The sequence below is a fragment of the Gossypium hirsutum genome, chromosome D07, assembly GCF_007990345.1.
Source record: "Gossypium hirsutum isolate 1008001.06 chromosome D07, Gossypium_hirsutum_v2.1, whole genome shotgun sequence".
Lineage (NCBI taxonomy): Eukaryota > Viridiplantae > Streptophyta > Magnoliopsida > Malvales > Malvaceae > Gossypium > Gossypium hirsutum.
Window position 1 is genome coordinate 23843563 of NC_053443.1, and position 20411 is coordinate 23863973.

Genomic DNA, 20411 nt, shown 5'->3' on the forward strand with positions numbered 1-20411 from the left:
TGTACCCCTAACGTATTGGGACTCGATTTCTTTACATGACTTGAGCAATAAATTATCCTTTTTTCATATTTCATCATTTGAGTTGATTTTGAAATCTTTTTCACTTTCGACACTAAGACATTAAATGATCAATTTGGTACCGATTTTGGGCGTTACGAGGGTGCTAACCATTCCTCGTGCATAACTGACTCCCGAACTCTTTTCTCAAAATTCGTAGACCAAAATAATTTTTAAGGTGAGCCGATCACACCTTAATAAAGAATCGGTGGCGACTCCAGTTTTATTTTTAAAGTCGACAACTAAAATTTTTGTTTTCAAAAAACAGTTTCGACAATCATAATATATAATACTATAAAAATAATATATAATCTACTTTATAATATATAATGCTATAAAAAACTTGAAATTCATTTCTTTTTCAATCACCCAAAAAAGAAAAAAAATAAAAGAAAAGAATGTGTTTTTGTGGATTTGATTAATTGATGACTTAATAATTACTTTTAAAAAAATACACATTTGATTAATATAGTGTGTTAAATATCTTCCTTTTTTTAAAAAATGATTTGTTTGTAGCATTTTACTTTTTTTTGTTTCGTTTGTTGAGATAATTTTTGTAGTGTTAATTATAATTTTTAATCAAATAATATAAGTAATATAAAACATTGTTTAATTATAATTTTTAATTAGACAATATAAGTAATATAGAAGTGTACTACATGCGTATCATAAAAATCATTATTCTAAAAAAAACAAATTGAATATTTGACAACACATTCTGCTTCTTGCTAAAACATGGATCATACATTATCATAATTTAATGAAATTTGATTCTCTTATTTTGGTAATGGATGCTTAGCCTCGTAACACAGAGTACATCTATAATTGTAATATGTCTTGTTGAAGGTTGTTAGGGTTTGTCAAAGGGTTGGTCAGGATAAAAGCATGAAAAAGAGGGAGAAGGTTGGAAGGAAATGAGAAGAAGAATGAAACAAAAGAAAAGATGCTTCAGACGTGAGAAAGAAATGAGAAGGGTAAAATTGAAACTCAGACCTCTGGGGAGAGTGCTTCAGACGTGAGAATGAAAAAGAAAGAGAAGGGTAAAGTTGAAACTCAGACACGCTGAATGGGGTATTCCAAAAGTAGAGAGCCGAATGGTAAACGGCAATTTTGCCTTGAATAAAGCTGTATGGAATAGGGTTGTAATAGCCCATTATAGCCAACCAAACAATAGAATAGGGATGGGCTACCGAATTGGGGGAATGCATTCGTATTCCCCCAACATTCCCCAACCAAACATGGTGTAAAATGATAAAAAGGAAATGGCTAATATACGTCAGTTCGTAATTTAAAATTGAAGTTATTTGAACCCTCTGTAATTTAGAACGCAGAAATAAATGTTGGAAAGTGAGTAAATAAATGCTGCAGCTGGAGCATTAAATCTTCCCCACCTTCTTTTCCGTTTTCTTTTTCTTCTTTTTCCTTAATCAAATGGATTCTCTTATTCCCCTCCTCAAATGTCCACCCATTCCCATTCTTCCCCTCTCTATTTCACCAACTTAGGCCTCGGCTACTCCATCGCCATTGCCCTTGCTTTCCTTGTCCTCCTGTCCATCGTCCTCCTCGCTTCCTACATATGCTGCCGTCCTTCTTCCTCTTTTTCTCCCAACCCTGTCCCCGTCTCCGATGGAATCATCCTTCCCCGGGTTGTTTTCGTTGCTGAAGATGAGGACGATGAGAACGTCGTCGTTGGGCTCGATCAAGCCGTTATAAACTCATACCCCAAGTTCCAGTTCACTAAAGAGGCTGCTGCTGTGGGTTCTACTGACGTTAACACGACGTGTTCGATTTGTTTATGCGAGTATAGGGATTTGGAGATGTTGAGGATGATGCCTGAGTGTAGGCATTATTTCCATGTTTCTTGTCTGGATGCTTGGTTGAAACTTAATGGGTCTTGTCCCATTTGCCGGAACTCGCCGCTTCCAACTCCGCTTTCTACGCCTTTGTCGGAAATCGTGCCTTTGTCTCAGCACGCTGCGGACCGGAGGAGGATGAGGTGACTTTTTTTTGAGTTTTTTTAAAATACATCTCTCTCAGTTTCGATGGAGGTTGGTCAATGGATTGTGATTTTGATTGTTTAGGGGAGAAGAGGCTCAGTTCTGAGCATGAAATCAATTAGAGAGCCATGGAATTCATTTCTCCCAACTTATTTTTGAAATTTGTACCAAATTTTGTAAACACTAACTTCAATTTTTTTCATGGGAATGGTGTCTTGTTTCAGTCTTTTCAAATGTTATGGTCCTATTTGTTTTTTGTACTGTACATAAAACTGCCAACGAAGGAAGTGCAGTTTACTTTACTATTGGGTTGTGAAGTGCAGAGCCAATTTTGTCAGTGGTGATGATTGGAAAGTAGAGCCTGCCTGCCTGCCGTTACCCGTTACCGAGTCCATGTTGACGCTTCGCAATGTTCGATGGAATGCATCCGGAATTTCGGATGCAAGAAGTCAACAACTTCACTTCTCCGCCAAACAATGGCTTTGTCTCTCAAATTGCATTTTAGTCTCTAATGAAAAGCTAAAAAAAAAAAACCCAACTATTTTATAAATTAGATGAAAGAACATAATATTTCGTTTGTGGAAATTGTGCAATTAAATATTTATTTATATATTAAGGTATAAAAAATTTAATTTCTGACTTTTAAATCTTCATTCAATTTGGCTTCTATTTGGAGTAAATTGGCCGTTAAATAATTTTCATAAGGTTAGTTGGGTTAACAAATAATTTAGTAATTGTAAAATTTATGAAAAAAAAAATTTTAATTAAAAAAAAGTATAAAAATGTAAATTATTAAGGGAGAAATTCACTTGTATCGGTGTAAAACTCAAATTAAAATTAAAATTAAAATTTTCTAACTATTTTTTTATTTTAAAAAATTTCTAACCATTTAATAAATATTTATATATAATTTTAGATCGACGTGATAGAAATATCAGATTGATTTAAAAACTTACATGCTTGACAAGTATAATTATGTAAATTCAAAAATTAAATCATTAAAACACTAAAGGTACAAAGAAGTGCGGAAGTACGGAAGGTTGTAAGCAGATCCTTCACCAAAATATTGTAAACACTTTCAAATTTTCAATAAAATTTTTACACATTTAAAAAATGAAAAAGAATTTAATTTTTTTAAAAATAAAATTTTAAAAATTTCCAAATAATTTTGAAAAAAATTGAAAACTCTTTAAAATTCAAAACAAAAATAACAAAACCTTTAAAATTAACTTAATTATGAAATTAGTATTAAAATATTAATGATTCTTTACCTTCTTTTCATATTTCTCATAAAGACATTAATTTTTATCAAAAATAATACTTTTTCCAATTTTTAAGTTTGATTATTTTTCATAATTTTTTTAATTTTAGAAAATTTTAGAATTCTTATTGAAAATTCGAAAAAAAATTATATAATTTATAATGTATTTTTACATAATTTTTATTAAAATTTGAATAACTTTTTCATAATTTTTGAAATTTAAAAAAATAGAATTTTAAAGATTTTTTTGTCTAAAATTTTAAAAAATTTTAGACTTTATCCAGCTTATTATTATTATTATTATTATTATTATTATTATTATTTTCAAATCTAAAAACTAAAAGTTATAGTTTGAAAAATATATTTTTTTTATTTTTTTAAATAAAAATAAAAATCTGTCATTTCTATTTTTTTTTTAAAACCTTATAATTTCTTATTGAAAAATAATAGGGGCTATTATAATACTAAATTTGCCCCTTCCTCTAATATCAACATTTTTCAATAGGGGATCAATATGTAATTTAAGGTATGGTATAGGGACTATTATAGTACTTTTATCATCAATCAGATTCAGTAACAGCTAGAATCAGAACCCCTAAAGTCTAGCAAAACAAAAGAAAGATACAAGAATTCCAATTTCTATGTTTATGGATTTGTTTTGATGACATTTAAAGGCTAATTCAACCATATTGATGACATGAATATCAGATAAAATAAAATAAAAACTTGAACTCTATAAGACATTCCTCTACTCGAACTCTCCACTTTCCCATAATCTAGACACCTCACTATACCAGCGAGTCCTATCCTTACTTCTCGCTTTTCCTTCCGTTCATACACCCTACATACAGGGTGTTCGATGGCCTCTATGGTAACTTTCCTTGCTTCCCGTCCAAGGATCCTTAGGTTATACCTTCCTTGGCAGACTCCCCTCTTTCCATACCATAGTCTTGAAGAACTCGTTGACATTTCCGTATTGGGAAAACTCACAAAAGTCCCCACCACTCTAACAGACTTATTCACGTTCCACCCTATTAGTAAGAGTGGGGGGAATTACTCTAAGTAATCCGCCGATCGCTCTAGCCCTTACTTGGAAACTCACTTGTCTGATAAGTGAAGGTCGATCTTACTTGTTGAACCAAAAGGTTATCACTCGTGCCACTATACAAGTTTGCCAACCCACTTGCTTGATTCTTCCCGACGGTGCTAACACCGTGGCAATGTACCCACGATAGGTCTTCCTTAAAAAGGAATAGTCTTGACAGACATATTTTCCTTTGGACAAAATCCTTATCTTGGGAGTGGAATTCCCATCCCTCCCACGAGATTTGCTTTTTGTGTACACATTTATTGAGCACTCCCTGGTGGCTCTTGATTGTGGATCTTTTCTTGTGATCCTTGGAGGCTTCTCATCAGCACTGTTTATGTACAGGTCATTCACAAGTCCCCGATTCTTTCTCTGATTCTTACTGGGTCCTTACCCATCTGCCTTATCGTCATTTATGTCTATCCTCTGACAAATTTTTCCTTTTCTAATTTTTTTTGTCCTTTTTTGGCAAACTCCTCGAGTTTTACTTGTCGCCCTGTGTATCATAACTCACACTTACCGTCTTTGTGGTTTGCATCATTGGAACATCCTGGTGGAATACTCTGTGTTTATTACTTTGGCAGACTCCTTGTTGGATGCCACAGCTGAGCTGTGGTTTTACACCCTTTTTACCTTATTTTTCGCATCCCATTAAACTTACCCTATGTTTAATATCCCAGTGGACTATCTTTGTTTTGTGTTTACTATTCCAGCGGATTATCTCTATTCTGTGTTTACTGTCCTAGTAGATTGTCTATGTTTTGTGTTTACTGTCCCAGTGAACTATCTTTGTTCTGTGTTTATTGTCTTAGCAAACTATCTCTATAGATGCCATGGAGTCTTTCATCTATAGTCTTACACTGATTTGTCATCCTGGCGTACTATCTTACGATGTCATGAAGTCTTTCATATCCATGGTCTTACTCATTATAACTGGTTGTCGTAGCATCTTTCATCTATAGTCTTACACCGTACACCTTATACCTTGTACCATATTACCATGGCATCTTTCATCCATGGTCTTACGCTGCGTACCTCATACCAGACTATCATAACATCTTTCATTTATTTTTTTACACCACATACCACCGTCACGGTGTCGTCCCGAACGACCAATCGATGCCACCGTCATAGTAAACACCATTTCATAATTCTCATTTCCTAAATCCTTCTCCTATTTCCTCCTTTACACCACCTAACATTGATGTTCAAATATCACAATGTCCACTCGCAAGGCTTAAAGCTTCGCCCGTTGTGGTATATAACAGGATCACTCCCCATTTCCCTTCCTAACTTTACCTATCCAATAGAGGTTTTTTTCACAATTATCATACAATCATGCACACATCTACCTCATGCATATTGTCATGCAGACTGTGAACATTCATGCGAATATGCTTTTCATGGCATACTTAGACAACATCAATCAAAACAGCCATGGTTGAAGTTTAGAAACTTACCTGAAGCTTTATCATCTCTATAGCTTAGCCTTATCGAATGCTAAAACTTCCATTCTCCTAGCAGCTAAACATTCCAACCAGAATCATGGGTTATACTCGATATTCTCAACTTAAACCCATTTTTTTCTAGAAAAATATAGAACCCTTAAAATGGTTCTAAAGTTTATAACTTCATTTCTTTAACTTTTATGTATACAAAAGGGCTAAGAACTTTACCAGCTTACTGGTTTCCCTAACTTTTCCATCTTAATCCTCATGAAGTCTGCTCTATGCAGAACCTTCCATGGTTATTCCTTCTTCAAGCTACCGAAGAAGATGAAGAACGAAAGAAAATGAAACAGATTCGGAAAGGAAAATCATCCCTGAAAAGTCATTCCCCAACTATTTATAGCCCTTTCCGCGCTATTACTAACCTTATGAGAACCATTCATTTCAAATCATTTTGTCCCTCACAAAGGAACCGGTTGGTTCCATTCTAACCAAACCAAGTCTGGTTCTCAACCATTTCCATTCAGTTTCCAACTTTCCCATTTCTTTCAATAGAGGCCACTAACTTGCGATCTCTTTTAATTTAGTTCTTCAATTATTTCAAGTTTCTAGGTTAATTGGAAACCGAGTGTTACAAAACTAAAAATTTGTAGAATAGTCTGAACATTTTCCTCCTAAAATGTCAAGTATTTCGCACTAATCTCTTCTTTGATTTCATCAAGTTTTACTCCATCGTTAAACCTCATTTCTATTATTGGATCTAGTACCCTAAGTGTAGTATATTCATTTCGGATACTTATATTTTCTCGAACAAATTGGTTTGAAAAAATTATCTATAAATTACATCCTTTGTATATTGTCCTCAATGGTTTTCAAAAACAAAGAAAAATGGAAGCAAATATTGGCTCACTAGTTATCTAATATTTAACTAATACTAAGCAGTATTATGTAGTCGGATCATAATAAAGAAAAACAACTTATATTATTAGATGAACTTAAACATGTCTGTAGTCTAATCGAAAATGAGCAAACCGATTGAAGGGCTAATATTTCGTCTATCAAGTCTTATTTGAGGAGATGCTTTGTCTTAAGCATTTGAACGGATGACTCCTAGAAGATAGAGACATACATATGATTGACTAGACTGAAAGTACATTGGACAAGACCCAAGTAGAATAGATCTTAAATCTATTTACAGATTTATTCACTTCTAACGTTCGTAGTGTGGCATATATTAATCCTGAGTGGAGGATGGACTATGTATGCGTGACTCATATACTTTGATGTAAGTAAAAGCCTGAGTTCAAATAGATAAAGAATATTGGTAAATGATATCCTTTCATTGGTATTACATGATAAATGAAAAGTAAACGTGGCCAGAGATCATTTTTCTTTGTGATGAATAACTTAATTACTATTTGATAGTAATTGACTTTTCATAAAGGAAGATGTAATGGTTACCATGATATAAAATAATATCATATTGGGGGAGCAGATTGATCCCAAAGATATTAAGGATATCCTATAAGGGTAGCACACTTATGACAAGGTCATTAGACGAGCACTGATCGAGTAGCTTTCGTAATGGTATGTTATTTAGGAGAGCTTAGTCACGATACTATACAAGAATGACTTCGTGACTACTTGAGTTTATAATTAATAGGTGAAAAGCTGAAACTTAATTATAAATCATTTGAGCCCTAATTACATATGTCTAATTGGTCCCTTTGCTAACTCATTGAAAGCATAAATGAATTGCATGTTGAATCAAATGAACAGAAATTGATCGAAATGATATAGCTAGAAAAATGAGTTACATTTGGAAATAAATATGGTTTCTCACTAAGTATGGAAATGACTTGAGAGTTAATTTTAAGTTTTTCGACTTATTATTTAAGTAAATAATTGAATTTCAAAAATAGAATTAAATTAATTTGTCATTGTGAATCCGTTGAATGTATAAATTAAATATATTTTTTCATAGATTCTCTAAAGGTAAAGTTACCATGATGGAATTAGAATTGAGTAAATTAAATTATTAAATGGAAAAATTAATTAATTAAAATTAATTTAATAAATAATGTATATTTTGGGAAATAGAAAAATATATATTGGGTTGGATTAAATTATAAAGTGTTGGGTTAAAAGTCAGGGAAGCACGTATAATTGGACCTGATACAAAAGAGGCCCAAAACCCCTCTCTCTTCCAGTTCAACTAGGGGATTGTTTTTCTATTAAATAAGCACTAATTGCATTCTACTAATTTTACTAGGGTTTTACTTCTTCTTCTTATAAATAGATGGCACCGATAAGGCTAAAAATACAATTTTGAGATATTGTTATTCTGCCAAAAAATTGTCAGAATTTATTTCTAAGTATAAATTATATTTTCAGAAATAACTAGGGTGAGAAAAACTTAAATCGATTAAAAAAATAAAAAAAATTGAATTTCGAGTTAATCGAATCGAGTTATTTGAATTATTCGAGCCAATTCGAGTTTTGAGTTCGAGTCGAGTTGAATTTCACAATTTGAATAACTCGAATAATTCTAATAACAGATTGGTGTAAATAATCTTTTGATCCCTGTCAACTTTGAAAATAAGCAAATTGGTCTCTCTCTCAACAAAAATTACAAAAAAAAACTCAAAAATTTAAAATAATTTTTAAAGTTCAAAATATTTATAAAAATTTGAATTTTTATATTTTTAAAAGAAATTCTAAAAAATTCTAAAAATATTTTAAAAAGTTCAAATTTTAAAACATTTCTAAAATAATAATTTTGGGACCTAATTAATTATTCAAATTTATCATACTCAAGTATCTTATTTTTATTGTTATTCTCCTTTGAAATCTTTTTCAAATATATATGATTTAAAATTTATGTGCTCAAACATTGAACTAGTTATATTGTAACAATATTTTTATTTGACATGTTTAATTTTTTTAATTTAACTTGAACAATTTTACTCAATTCGACTCGACTCAAATTTCATTTCACTCGACTTGATTAAAAAAATTTCAAATTGAGTTAGGATGATAAAGTAGGACTCATGAACTCAAAACTTTTTCACTTGATTCGATCGAACGTTCACCCCTAGGAATAACAGTTCTATCGTTTTCTATAAGAGAAAGAGATTTACTTTCCTACTGAAAGTAAGAAAGTTATTTTGTTCTGTGTTTGATCCGTAATTGTTCAAGCCAACACTCGAAGCAGTTTGTGGTATGAGAATAGCGGAGGAAATTGTTTAGTTGAAAGATAGGAACGTCTAGGATCAGTCTTGCTCAAAAAACAAGTATTATTTCGAGAAAAAGTTTATTTCTATAAATATCACAAATTGGTTCGATTTTCAAACTTTTTATTTTTCCGCTCTACAAGAAAACCGTTTTCAAATCGAATTTTTGTTCCCTCTCTGTTTGTTTCAAAAATCCAAAACAATCGAATTTTTTGTTTTTTGTTTTTGTTTTTTGCTGAGAAAGAGGGTTAAAATATTAATTCAATGACACCTTCCTTGTTGGCGACACCATTCAAATTTTATTGATTGTTGCTCAAGCACGCATGTTGTAACACCCCTTACTCGTATCCAACACCAGAATAGGATACGAGGCATTACCAGAACACATACACTTGTAAACGTATTTAACCGAGTTATAAAATTTCATCTAAATTAAAACTTTCAAAATTATTAACATGCTTTTATAACTCTTAACAATATATCCTCAAAATATTATAATATTAATAAATAGGGCCTACGAGACCCGATACATACTCATGCAATTCAATGCTTCATTTCCATTTCATTCAATTCGCAATTGCTAATGCTCACAATTTAAATCATATCACTAGCAATTTCCATTTAATTCACTTACAATTCAATGTCACTAAGTTTAACACTAATACGGATTTACCATTTAACTCAACGTTTATCGATTATACCATTCATTAACACATTTATGAAATTCTCAATTTTGCAATGAAAATATCACTTTAGCTTAAATAACAACATCATTCTGGTATAAATACACTACCACTTATCAATTTACTTTAATTCTTTTGGGCCCATTTGTCACTTACCATCCTTAATCAAATTAGGGAACGGTTATGGAAAATTGAATACTTCACTTCCACTTTGCCATAGTATAACTATGGTCTTACATATGATCACTTATCACTTTTCGAAGCCTTAGCACTGCCACGGTCTTACACGGATCACATTTATCACTTGTCACTTGTCCTTAATCAGATAAGTGTAGCTAAAGCTACCACTTATCACTTGTTACTTGTCACTGATCAGATAAGTGTAGCTAAAGCTACCACCACTACACCAAAATAGGTTTTTAGCAGCGTTTTTTAGGCCTTTAGCGGCGCTAAAAGTATTTGTGTCGCTTCCACAAGCGCCGCAAAAAAGCCGCTAAAGGTCATGACTTTTAGTGGCACTTTTAGAAAAACGCCGCTAAAGACATGATCTTTCGCGACGCTTTTATCACAAACGCTGCTAATAAGCATGACCTTTAGTGGCGCTTTTATCGCAAATGCCACTAAAAGTACCGTTCTTTAGCGGCGTTTATGAAAAAACGCCACTAAAAGCATTTTTATTAAATGAATTTTTATAATAACAAATAGAAAGGTCAATTTTTATTTTGAATGTATTACTTTTCATTAACAATAAAAGTAAAATAAATTATAGTAATAAATTTCATCATTCACCTATAATATAGCAACAAATTTACACTTTAACCTTATTTTAAATTGATTATATTATTTAATTAATTATAGATCATTAGTATATAAAAAATAATGTATATAGCATATAATGTTAACATAAAAAATTAAATTTCCTAACAATATATAAATAAATAAATTTCATTATACGGGAAAAGAACATATATTCTTTTCATTAATATATAACAAAAATCAGTACTACAATACACGGTTATTATACATATGCTTCCCTTTTCTTACAGCGTTGAATTGATTGAACTTTACGAGTATCTATTACTGACAGGTGACAAAATTTTGGCTACATATTTAATTTCTCAATGTCGTCCTTATTTAAAAACAACAGCACCTTAATTTTCCGTAGTGGTGAAACAACAAAAGAAAACTTTACTTATCACTCCATGTGTGACCAAAGAAAAATACCTCCACGGCTTCTTGCAAATCCTCAGTAGCATCTGCCCTATTTGAGTAACTACATGACAAAATTAGTATAAAATTATGAAAAAGCAACATTCTACTCCTCAAGCTCAGGTCATTTTGAAGGAAACCAGCAAAAAACAATTTGAATAATTTGCAATAAAGTACCACTTAGCAAGCTCGTGTTTTTTTCAAATCTGGAGGCTGCCCATCAAAAACATAGCTGAAAGAAAATACCACAAGAATTAGCAAATAAAAGGCCTTTGGGATGTGGTACCGTATAGGCAGCATAAGGCAGAAAATATCTGTGTTAAAATGACTGACTAATTAACTTCTAAGGAAAATGAAAAGAAAAGGGAAAGAAATACATTACACAGGTTTAAGCCCAACTTCAAGCAGCCGAATTGTCCGAGTAAACATGCCTTTGCAAATGACTAAGGATTAGGCCAGCAGACCCCATGTAAACATTTTATGAACCAAATAATGAAAATTTAATTGAAAAGGTAAAAAAATAAAATAAGAATCAGCTAACGATAGTTCTTTAAGATAAAAAAGAATTAATGAATGAAGAGAAAAATATGTTAAAAACTTGGTAACTTCACCGGCTTCATTGGTGAGCATTTCAGTCCCTATACGACCCACCACAATCTACAGTCAACCTAAAATTTAAAAAAAAAACATTAGTAGTTAGTCTTAGCTCTCAAATGGATATAAAAGAGAAAACTTTCATTTTTTTTCTTTTCGAGGGAACAATATACAAACGAGAAATTGGTAAATGCTCATGCTGGCGTCGATGGCAATCTTGCGGCCGAAATAGCTCTCTAATTTCTGTTCCTTCATTGCCTTTGGCGCATTGTCTGCTAGAAGCTTCGTTAAACCCTAATCATGAAATTCAAATGCCAAAACATTGATCAATATTTCAGATAAAAGAAAACCCCAATTTAATTATTCAAAAAAAGTTAAACACTTTTAAAAAATCACCTTAATACCCATATGCTCTTTCCGTTCAGCACCCTCAGCCATTAAAATAGCATCAACTGCCAACCTTCTGATTTTAAAATTCTTTAAAAATAAAAAATGAAACAATCCATACCTTCTCAGGCAACTCCATAGATGCAAAAGGAAGATTTGCATAGCTAGGCAAAATGACTATTTTGTGAGTTTCTTCATATTCTAGTTCATTGTTGTCAAATCCACCATCAACACCTGTAAATCAAATTGCATGGATATTACTATTTAGCCACAACAGATAGTACTAAGGCAATACAATCATTTAGAAAACATTTGAAACTTCAAACTTTTACTTTTATCATTCAGAAAACATTTGAAACTTCAAACTTCCACATGTAATAGCTCTAATTCTCTAAACGTGCTAGTAGATGGATAAACTAGTTCCAACTTCTTTTATTAACAACAACTGTAAATAATAGAAAATGTGAGCAATTACAATTTATAAAGTCCTCCTTCCCATAAAACATTATCCACTAGATCTCAAGCAGACATGTAAGAGCTGTGTAATTACAGAGTTTGAGAAATGTTAAATTTTTATTTTATTTCTAAAACTATTTTTTACAATCAAACATGCTTATCTTTTTGGAATCTCAAACTGCTGAAGAACTGATGTATGATGGAAATCTATGGTGCTGAAGAGTGCAAGGCATGGATAAAAACCATGACTTCTATGATATAGAGGTTGGATTTGCTCTTTAGCAACCTAAGAGACACCCCTAGGCTCTCTTTAGAACCAGGGGACAAAACTGTGAGGATGTGTCAATTCTTTAGCAGCACCGAAAGAGAACAACCCAATTTGTGTGGTGTTCCCAACACGTTTCAAATTCTAAAAAAGAAATAAGATAAAACATTTTCCAGAATTCACAAATGAAAATGAAATGAAATGCCTCTCTAGCCAAAGATCAACTAGCATACTAATAGGAATGAAGATGACAGTTCAAGATGAATCATTCTTGTCTTAACATAGAAGCATCAATTTAAAGCTACCATTTATCACTTGTCACTTGTCACTGATCAGATAAGTGTAGCTAAAGCTACCACTTATCACTTGTCACTGATTAGAAGTACTCAAATCCGACGTTCCGTTCAATTTGATCATTTATTCGGTTTTTTGTACTGTTATTTTATTCTCAATCTATCAACAAATATATATCATCATATACTATATAATTCGTGAAATTAACATTTAATCATTAAATTTCAGCCATATGAACTTACTATTTCATTACCTTTCCACACTCGTTTCCTATGCACATCACACAAGATATAAACATATCATTCAACCATAGTCGCAAGCTAGTGTATTTAAACATAACTCTTTTTTTAAACTAACCACATGATAAACCATTTCACTAGAGATTACATAATTTAAAACTTACCACCCTTTTCATGATCACAAGCATATTTTCAATTAGGCACTTACCATTTCAATGCATAACTTATAAATTTAACGTGGCATAATCTAGCCACTACTTAGCCAAAGCCTAAGCATGTACACCAAATATGTTAGCCAAATACATATATAGCATAAGCATTATAAGCATGGATGAGCACAACATTTATTCATGTATCATGCTTACCAACATATGTTAATTCATAAACCATTCATGACATTATTTCATGTCAAATCATATACCGAATATACCATACACACATACTATGAAACTTTATTTTCACACATGAGCTTAAACCATGACCAATAATGCATAAATATAAGCATCATTTTTATTTCATCGTTTATCAATTATAATCAAGCATATGACCAATTATACATAAATCATTCATATATTTCCCAATTTCCTCCTCCTCCTCTCCATTCCACATCCTTAATGTGTATAACACACTTAAACAACATTAACTATAATTTTACTATTCACTCACATGTATATTCAAAGCTATTTATGCGAGTCAAAGTCACTAAATTATTTTTATCCGAAGCTACAGAGCTCCAAATTAATATCCGTTAATTTTTCCTGAAATTAGACTCATATATCTTCTTACCATAAAATTTTTAGAATTTTGGTTTAACCAAATATTACAGTTTATTTTTTAAAGTTTCCCCTATTTCGCTATCCGATAGTTCCGACCACTCTTCAGTAAAAACGAATTATCTAATTGTACAGAATTTGGATGATGTTTTTGTTTGTTTCTTTTGAAAATATATTCATTAAGGATTCTAAAATATAAATTATAACTCATAATTATTTTTCTTAAATTTTTTATAATTTTCCAAAGTCAGAACAGGGGAACCCAAAATTATTCTGACATTGTCTCACAAAATTTATTATATCTCATAATTTACAATTCCATTACTTACACCGTTTCTTCTACAAGAAACTAGACTCAATAAGCTTAAATTTCATATTTTATTCACCCTCTAATTCACTTCCCACAATTTTTGGTGATTTTTCAAAGTTAAACCACTGCTGCTGTCCAAAACTGTTTTAGTGCAAAATGTTGATTTCCATTTTGCCCCAAATTTCACAGTTCATACAATTCAGTCCTTGCTCAATTAACCCCTCAATTAAGCTAATTTTTCTCAATTAGTACCTTACCTAGACATTATAAGTTATTTCAAAACTATTGAAATTCAGAATTTCCACATATAACCCTAACTTCAAACTCTTTTACTATTAGGTCCCAAACATTCACTTTCTATTCAATTCTTTCAATAAAATCAGCATATGAACAATTTAAAGCTCTAATTCCATGCTAAATAATCATATACTTCCAGCATGTATTCATAGAAACTTTCAAATTCTTTTCATAGAATCAAAAACTAATGAATACAACAAGTGGGTCTAGTTGTAAAAGTCACAAAAACACAAAAATTCCAAGAAATAATCAAGAATTGAACTTACTTGTAGTAAAAATATGAAGAAACAGCTTAAGGAAACCTTTCTATGGTGTTTTAGCTGATGAGAATGCAGAAAAATAAAGAGAAATCTAGATAATTCCACTTCGATCCTAGCTTTATTAAGTAAATTTTGCAATATTCCAATTTTGCCCTTAATTCTCCTTATTTTCTTGCTGATTTTGTACCTTTGCCGTCCAGCCCAAATAGACCTTGGGTCTATTTTCCTTTTAAGCTCTTTTCCTTTTATCATTTAAGCTATTTAATCATTTCCCATAATCTTGCATTTATTACAATTTAGTCCTTTTTGTTCAATTAATTATTGGAACTTTAAAATTTCTTAACAAAACTTTAATACTAACTTTTTAACACTCCATAAATATTTATAAAAATATTTATGGCTCGGTTTAAAATCTCTGAGGTCTCGATATCTCGTTTTTTATTCTAATTATTTTAATATTTATTTCTAGTGCACTATTCACTATTTTAAAAATTTTCCTAACATCACATTTAACTTATACTCACTAAATTAATAATATTTTCTATTCATTTGTCGAATTTAGTGATCTCGAATCACCGTTTCAACACCTCTAAAAATTCAGGCCATTACATTTTTCCTCGTCGGGTTTGTGGTCCAAAAACCACTATTCTGACTCGACCTAAAATCGGGCTGTTACACATGTAGGAGGGTCAGGGTCAAAAAGTGGTGTCACCACCCATTCGATGACACTAGTATTTTCCACCACAATATACGGCCAGGGAAATTGGGAAATATATTAAGAAATTAAAATTTTTGGTGTTGCTAATTAGGGTGGCAATAGTAGTTTAAAAAAAATCAGTTGAAATCATAGACTCATGATGGGTGTACTTTTTAGGGTGGTGTCATCTAACAACATGGCAACATCATTTTCTACTGTTCAAAACGACCCATTCTCGTAAATAATTTGTTTTACACCTCATTTTTGTAATTCCTTTTGAATTATTGATGTAAAAAGCTCTTGAATTTCAATTCTCGTCTTATAGATAGAAAATAACATTGAGAGTGCTTGCTTTTCATTTAGACAGTTTTGTCATAATAGAACTAAACTAACCAATTGAATAGAAAACAGGTAGTCCAATTGGTGATAAATAACCAAAAATAAACTAATCGTTGTAGAACCGATAAAAATCAAGAATCAAAACAGAAAACTAATGATTCAACTGTTAAAGATACTAGTAGTTGGTTGAATAACAGAAAGCTATTAGTAGTAGTTAGATTACTTATTAGTTAGTAGCTAGTTGAACATAGGCTATAAAAACACATTGCTATTGTAATTTAAGTGTGTTGCAATATATTTTCATTCAGATTCAATACTAGTCTAGCTTTGTAGTTCATTAATTGTTGGTTATCTCCGGCACTTTCAACATTGTATCAGAGCCAGCGTCGATTGTCTTATTTTGGCGACGGCGAGTTGAGTATTTTTCCTTTGTTTTTCTTTGAATTTTTTTGGCATCTGTTTCTTGTGTTTTCTTTATCATTTTGTCTCTGTTTTTTTTTAGTCTTTGTTGTAATGGAAAATTGTTTTAAAGGTCCCATTGATTACAACCATTATCTTTATCTACATCCATCCGATACACCTAGCACTTTGTTAGTTTCTCATTAGCTTACTGGATTTGAAAACTATAATATCTAGAGTTGTGTGATGCAAATTGCGTTGATTGCCAAAAATAAATTAAGTTTCATTGACGGTATTTGTTCTAAAGATTTGCTGCAGAAGATTTGTACTCACAGTGAGAGCAATGCAATGTTATCGTGTTATCTTGGATTTTGAACACGGTTAGTAAATAGCTCTCTGTAGGTATAGTTTTTGCTTTAAATGCAATAGTGGTTTGGCAGGATCTTAGTGAGCGATTCAACAAGATTGATGGTTCAAGAGTTTACTTTTTGCATCGAGAAATTTCTTTTCATCTTCAATGAACTTCTTTGATTTCAACCTATTTCACCAAGCTCAGGTTGTTGTGGGATGAGTATGATTCTTTAGTTCATATTTCTTTTTGTGGTTGTGTGCAGACTAAATAGGTTGTTGATTATATTGTGCAGAAGCATTTGTTTCAATTTTTTATAGGTTTAAGAAACTTATGGTGATGTTCAGAGTCAAATTTTTGTAATGAACCCCTTGCCTACGATCAATCAAGCATATTCCATGCTTGTGCAAGAAAAGTCACAGAGGTAGAATGTATCAAGTCCAATTGTTGTTAACCCTACCTCTTTATATTCAGCAAATGTCAATCCACATAAAAAGCGATTTAATGGTGTATGCGATCATTGTAAAGTTAAGGGCCATAAGAGAGAAAGTTGTTATAGACTAATTGGATATCTCCTCGATTTCAAATTCATTAAAAAGTGTTCTATGTCTAGGACTAGAGCTAAAAACGTAGTAGTAGATGAGGGGATAGTGGCTGATAGCAGTGTGCCCAACAACATTCAAAGTTCTCCTAATGTGGTTCAAGCTCCTAAGTTCACACAGGAATAATATCAGCAAATATTAAGCTTGTTGAACAAACAATCCTCGGTCTCGACGATTGCAAATATGGCAACTGGGGGAAATTTAGCAGGTATGAGTACATCTTGTGAATGGATTTTAGATACCAGTACTACTAATCACATGCTTTCTAGCTTCCAACACCTTGAATTTCCTGTTGCATGTGCTTCTAATTCACTGTGTGTCCATTTACCGAATGGCTCCTCCACACCCATAACACATACAAGATCGTATACCCTTTATCCCGGTGCAACTCTTAAATATGTGTTATATATACCTTATTTTCAATGTAATCTTGTTTCTGTTTCAAAACTCACCAAAGACTTGCATTGTGTTGTTACATTTTACCCACACTTTTGTATTCTCTAGGACCTCTCAAGTGGCATGATGAAGGGGATTGGTAGGGAGCATTGCAACCTTTATGTAATATCCCTAAATCAGTATAGTAGTTTTGGGTTTTTTTTTGAGTTCTTAATGTAAAACTAGGAAATTATGGGGTGTCTAGTAATTTTTAATTTAATTTAAGAGGTTAATTTCGTCTAAAATCAATTAAACAATAATTTGGAAAAATAAAAATATTTTTGTAAAATTAATTTTAAATTAATTAGATAATTATAAATGAAAATAATTAATTTGGGTCGAAAGAGAATTTAAAATAATTTTTATCAGGGTTAATTAGAGTTAAATTTAAATATTAATTAAATTGGGCTTAATTGGGAAAATTTAGAGTATTTATTTGCCAAATAAACCTTAAAATTCAGAATTTTGGAGGGAAAGGATTAATTGGTAAAACAAGGGAAATGTGGGAGTGGCCATTAGGCAAATTCCCCAATTTTTAAATTCTGGTGGGTTGTTTCAATTTTAAACACAATGCATCTAGCCTACTTTTCAAATCATTTACATCATATTGGAGAGCTATAAAATTCATTTTCTTTGCATAGTTTTAAAGATCTATCATCAGAGAATAGATCAAACTAATTTTCTTCTCAAAATACTCTTTCAATTCACCCGAAATTATTCTCAAAAGTAGCTAAAAATATTCTAAAATTTCTCAAGATTCTTGAATCAATATTTTCAATCAAAGGTAATTATTATTCCTAAACTTGTTTTTATGAAGATTAGAAACATTTTTACATGATTTGAGAGTCAATTAAAGGATTTTTTTTATCAATGTTATCTTCTTCAAAAGCTTAAGGTACTTTAATAGTGGATTTTAAATTTTGAGAGGAAATCCACAAATCAATGGATGTTCCAACTCAAGATGGATCTATTAGAAGGTTTTTGGTCTTATTTATCAAGATTAAACATGATTTGTGAGGTAATTTGAAGAAATCTGAATTTCATCATCTTGTTGAATTAATTTGTTGAATTTTTGTGAAATTGATTTAATGTGGAATTTATGCTTAGTTTATGTATATGTGGTTTAGTATTGATGTTTGGAAGTGATTAGGAGGGCTGGAGAGATCAATTTTGTGAGGAATTGAGTTTTCGACTTGATGTTACAAATTCGGTAAGGTATCTTTGTGAGTGAATTTCGATTAGCATAGTTAATTAAAAATTGTGTTTAATATAGCTTTGGAAAGGTGGTAATGTCTACTTTACCTCTGTTGAAGCTTCAAATCTTGAAGAGGACCGAGATAACCGAAATTAAAGTTAGAAATTGCCTAGTTGATCCCTTGTTGTGATAGAATAAAATTGTGTTGTGAGTATTTTTAGGGGCAATTTGGTAAATTTACCCTCAATTATGTTTAATTAGTAGCTTAATTAATAATTTCATTAATTAATTATGGTTGAATGGCTAATTTTGCAAGATTGGTATTATATGTGCAAAAATTGAATTTATGTTGGAAAAAAAATGGTAAGTAAGCTTTTGGGTGGTGTTGTACTATTTAATTAGATTAATCTTATGGATAATTTAAAGCATTTGTACTGAAATTTTTTATCATGTCATGTTGAAGTTACAATTGGCAATTGATTATGGGAAATTGGCAAATGAATTGATTGATTTAATTGGATATTAAAGGCTATGTTACATGTTACACATAGCATCTTGTCACATTAAATTGAGCACACTAATGATTGATTTATATGCTATGTTTGATTGAATATATTGGGAACATGCATGGTGGATCCATTAGATATAGTTGGCATGCCATAAGATTAGTGGGTACTTACCTTTATTTGTGACATTGTGAGCATATGGCTCTAGGTGGATTGATTTGTTTGGAGTAAATAAGGGAGTGTTGAGCATGAGTCTCCACTCAATGGATTATTTGAGGTGCTATAAGGGAGCGTGTGCTTTTACCCGCTTAACTCGATGGACTGTATTTGATATTTGTGTGAGTTCGAAGATCCATTTATCCGATGTATGATCACCCGATTAAGCCATGAGAAGTGTATGCCAATATATTTTTGTGTGATTATTGCTATATCCTTTGGTAATTGTAAGCCACAAATAATTGATTTTTAGTACTGAAAATGCTTCTGGAAATTAAATTGACATGATTAATTATTTTTGGCTGACAATTGGATGTTACTTTACTTATTTTTATTAACATTCACTTAGCTTTTTAAAGCTTACACCCTCACATTCGTGCAGATAATCATCGGGATTGAGGAGCTGAGGAGTCGAGCAAGAGAGTTCCAAGATATCTAGGCTTGGTAGAAACTTTATTAGTCATTTTAGAGACTGTAGTAGGGCATTGTGGAATTCTAGAGAATTAGTTAATTTCGGTTGTAATTGGACTTTGGACATTGGACATTTATTTTGGATAGTTTTATAATAATTTTGAGGCATGTTTGAGATTAATTATTGAATGATTTACGGTGTATTTTTGCTTGATAACACGGTGATTGATAACACAGTGTGTGAAGCATGAAATTTATACTAACAATTGTTTAATTGAAACTTCCATGGAGTGGTTTACTAGCGACTAAGGTACGCCACTTGTTTGATTTATTCGATGTTTGATGTACATGAAAATAACTGCCTAATTCTAATTATTTGAGGCTTAATTGATGTCAATAAATTCAATTGAAG

At 31.5% G+C, this 20411-nt stretch overlaps 2 protein-coding genes across 9 annotated transcripts; one reads left to right on the forward strand and one right to left on the reverse strand.

Annotated features, from left to right (window-relative positions):
* Positions 1-1443: 1443 nt before the first annotated feature.
* On the forward strand, positions 1444-2254 carry LOC107954516 (RING-H2 finger protein ATL67). Its single transcript, XM_016890102.2, has one exon. The coding sequence runs from the start codon at positions 1515-1517 to the stop codon at positions 2055-2057; it is 543 nt and encodes a 180-aa protein (XP_016745591.1). The 5' UTR covers positions 1444-1514; the 3' UTR covers positions 2058-2254.
* An 8469-nt stretch (positions 2255-10723) lies between these two features.
* On the reverse strand, positions 10724-12930 carry LOC107956711 (ubiquitin carboxyl-terminal hydrolase 14). Of its 8 annotated transcripts, XR_005915816.1 has the most exons (6): positions 11966-12921; positions 11743-11863; positions 11587-11643; positions 11358-11418; positions 11153-11207; positions 10724-11039 (listed from the first exon to the last, which is right to left on the reverse strand). XR_005915816.1 is itself a non-coding variant. In XM_041096749.1 (5 exons), the coding sequence occupies exons 1-4, from the start codon at positions 12460-12462 to the stop codon at positions 11614-11616; spliced, it is 291 nt and encodes a 96-aa protein (XP_040952683.1). In that variant the 5' UTR covers positions 12463-12926; the 3' UTR covers positions 10724-11039; positions 11153-11613. The 8 variants fall into 8 exon arrangements, 2 of the variants coding, with proteins under 2 accessions (XP_040952683.1, XP_040952682.1); XR_005915817.1 differs by having other exon boundaries at positions 11153-11643; positions 11747-11863; positions 11966-11982; positions 12078-12918; XR_001700213.2 differs by having other exon boundaries at positions 11358-11643; positions 11747-11863; positions 11966-12917.
* Between the last annotated feature and the right edge of the window lie 7481 nt (positions 12931-20411).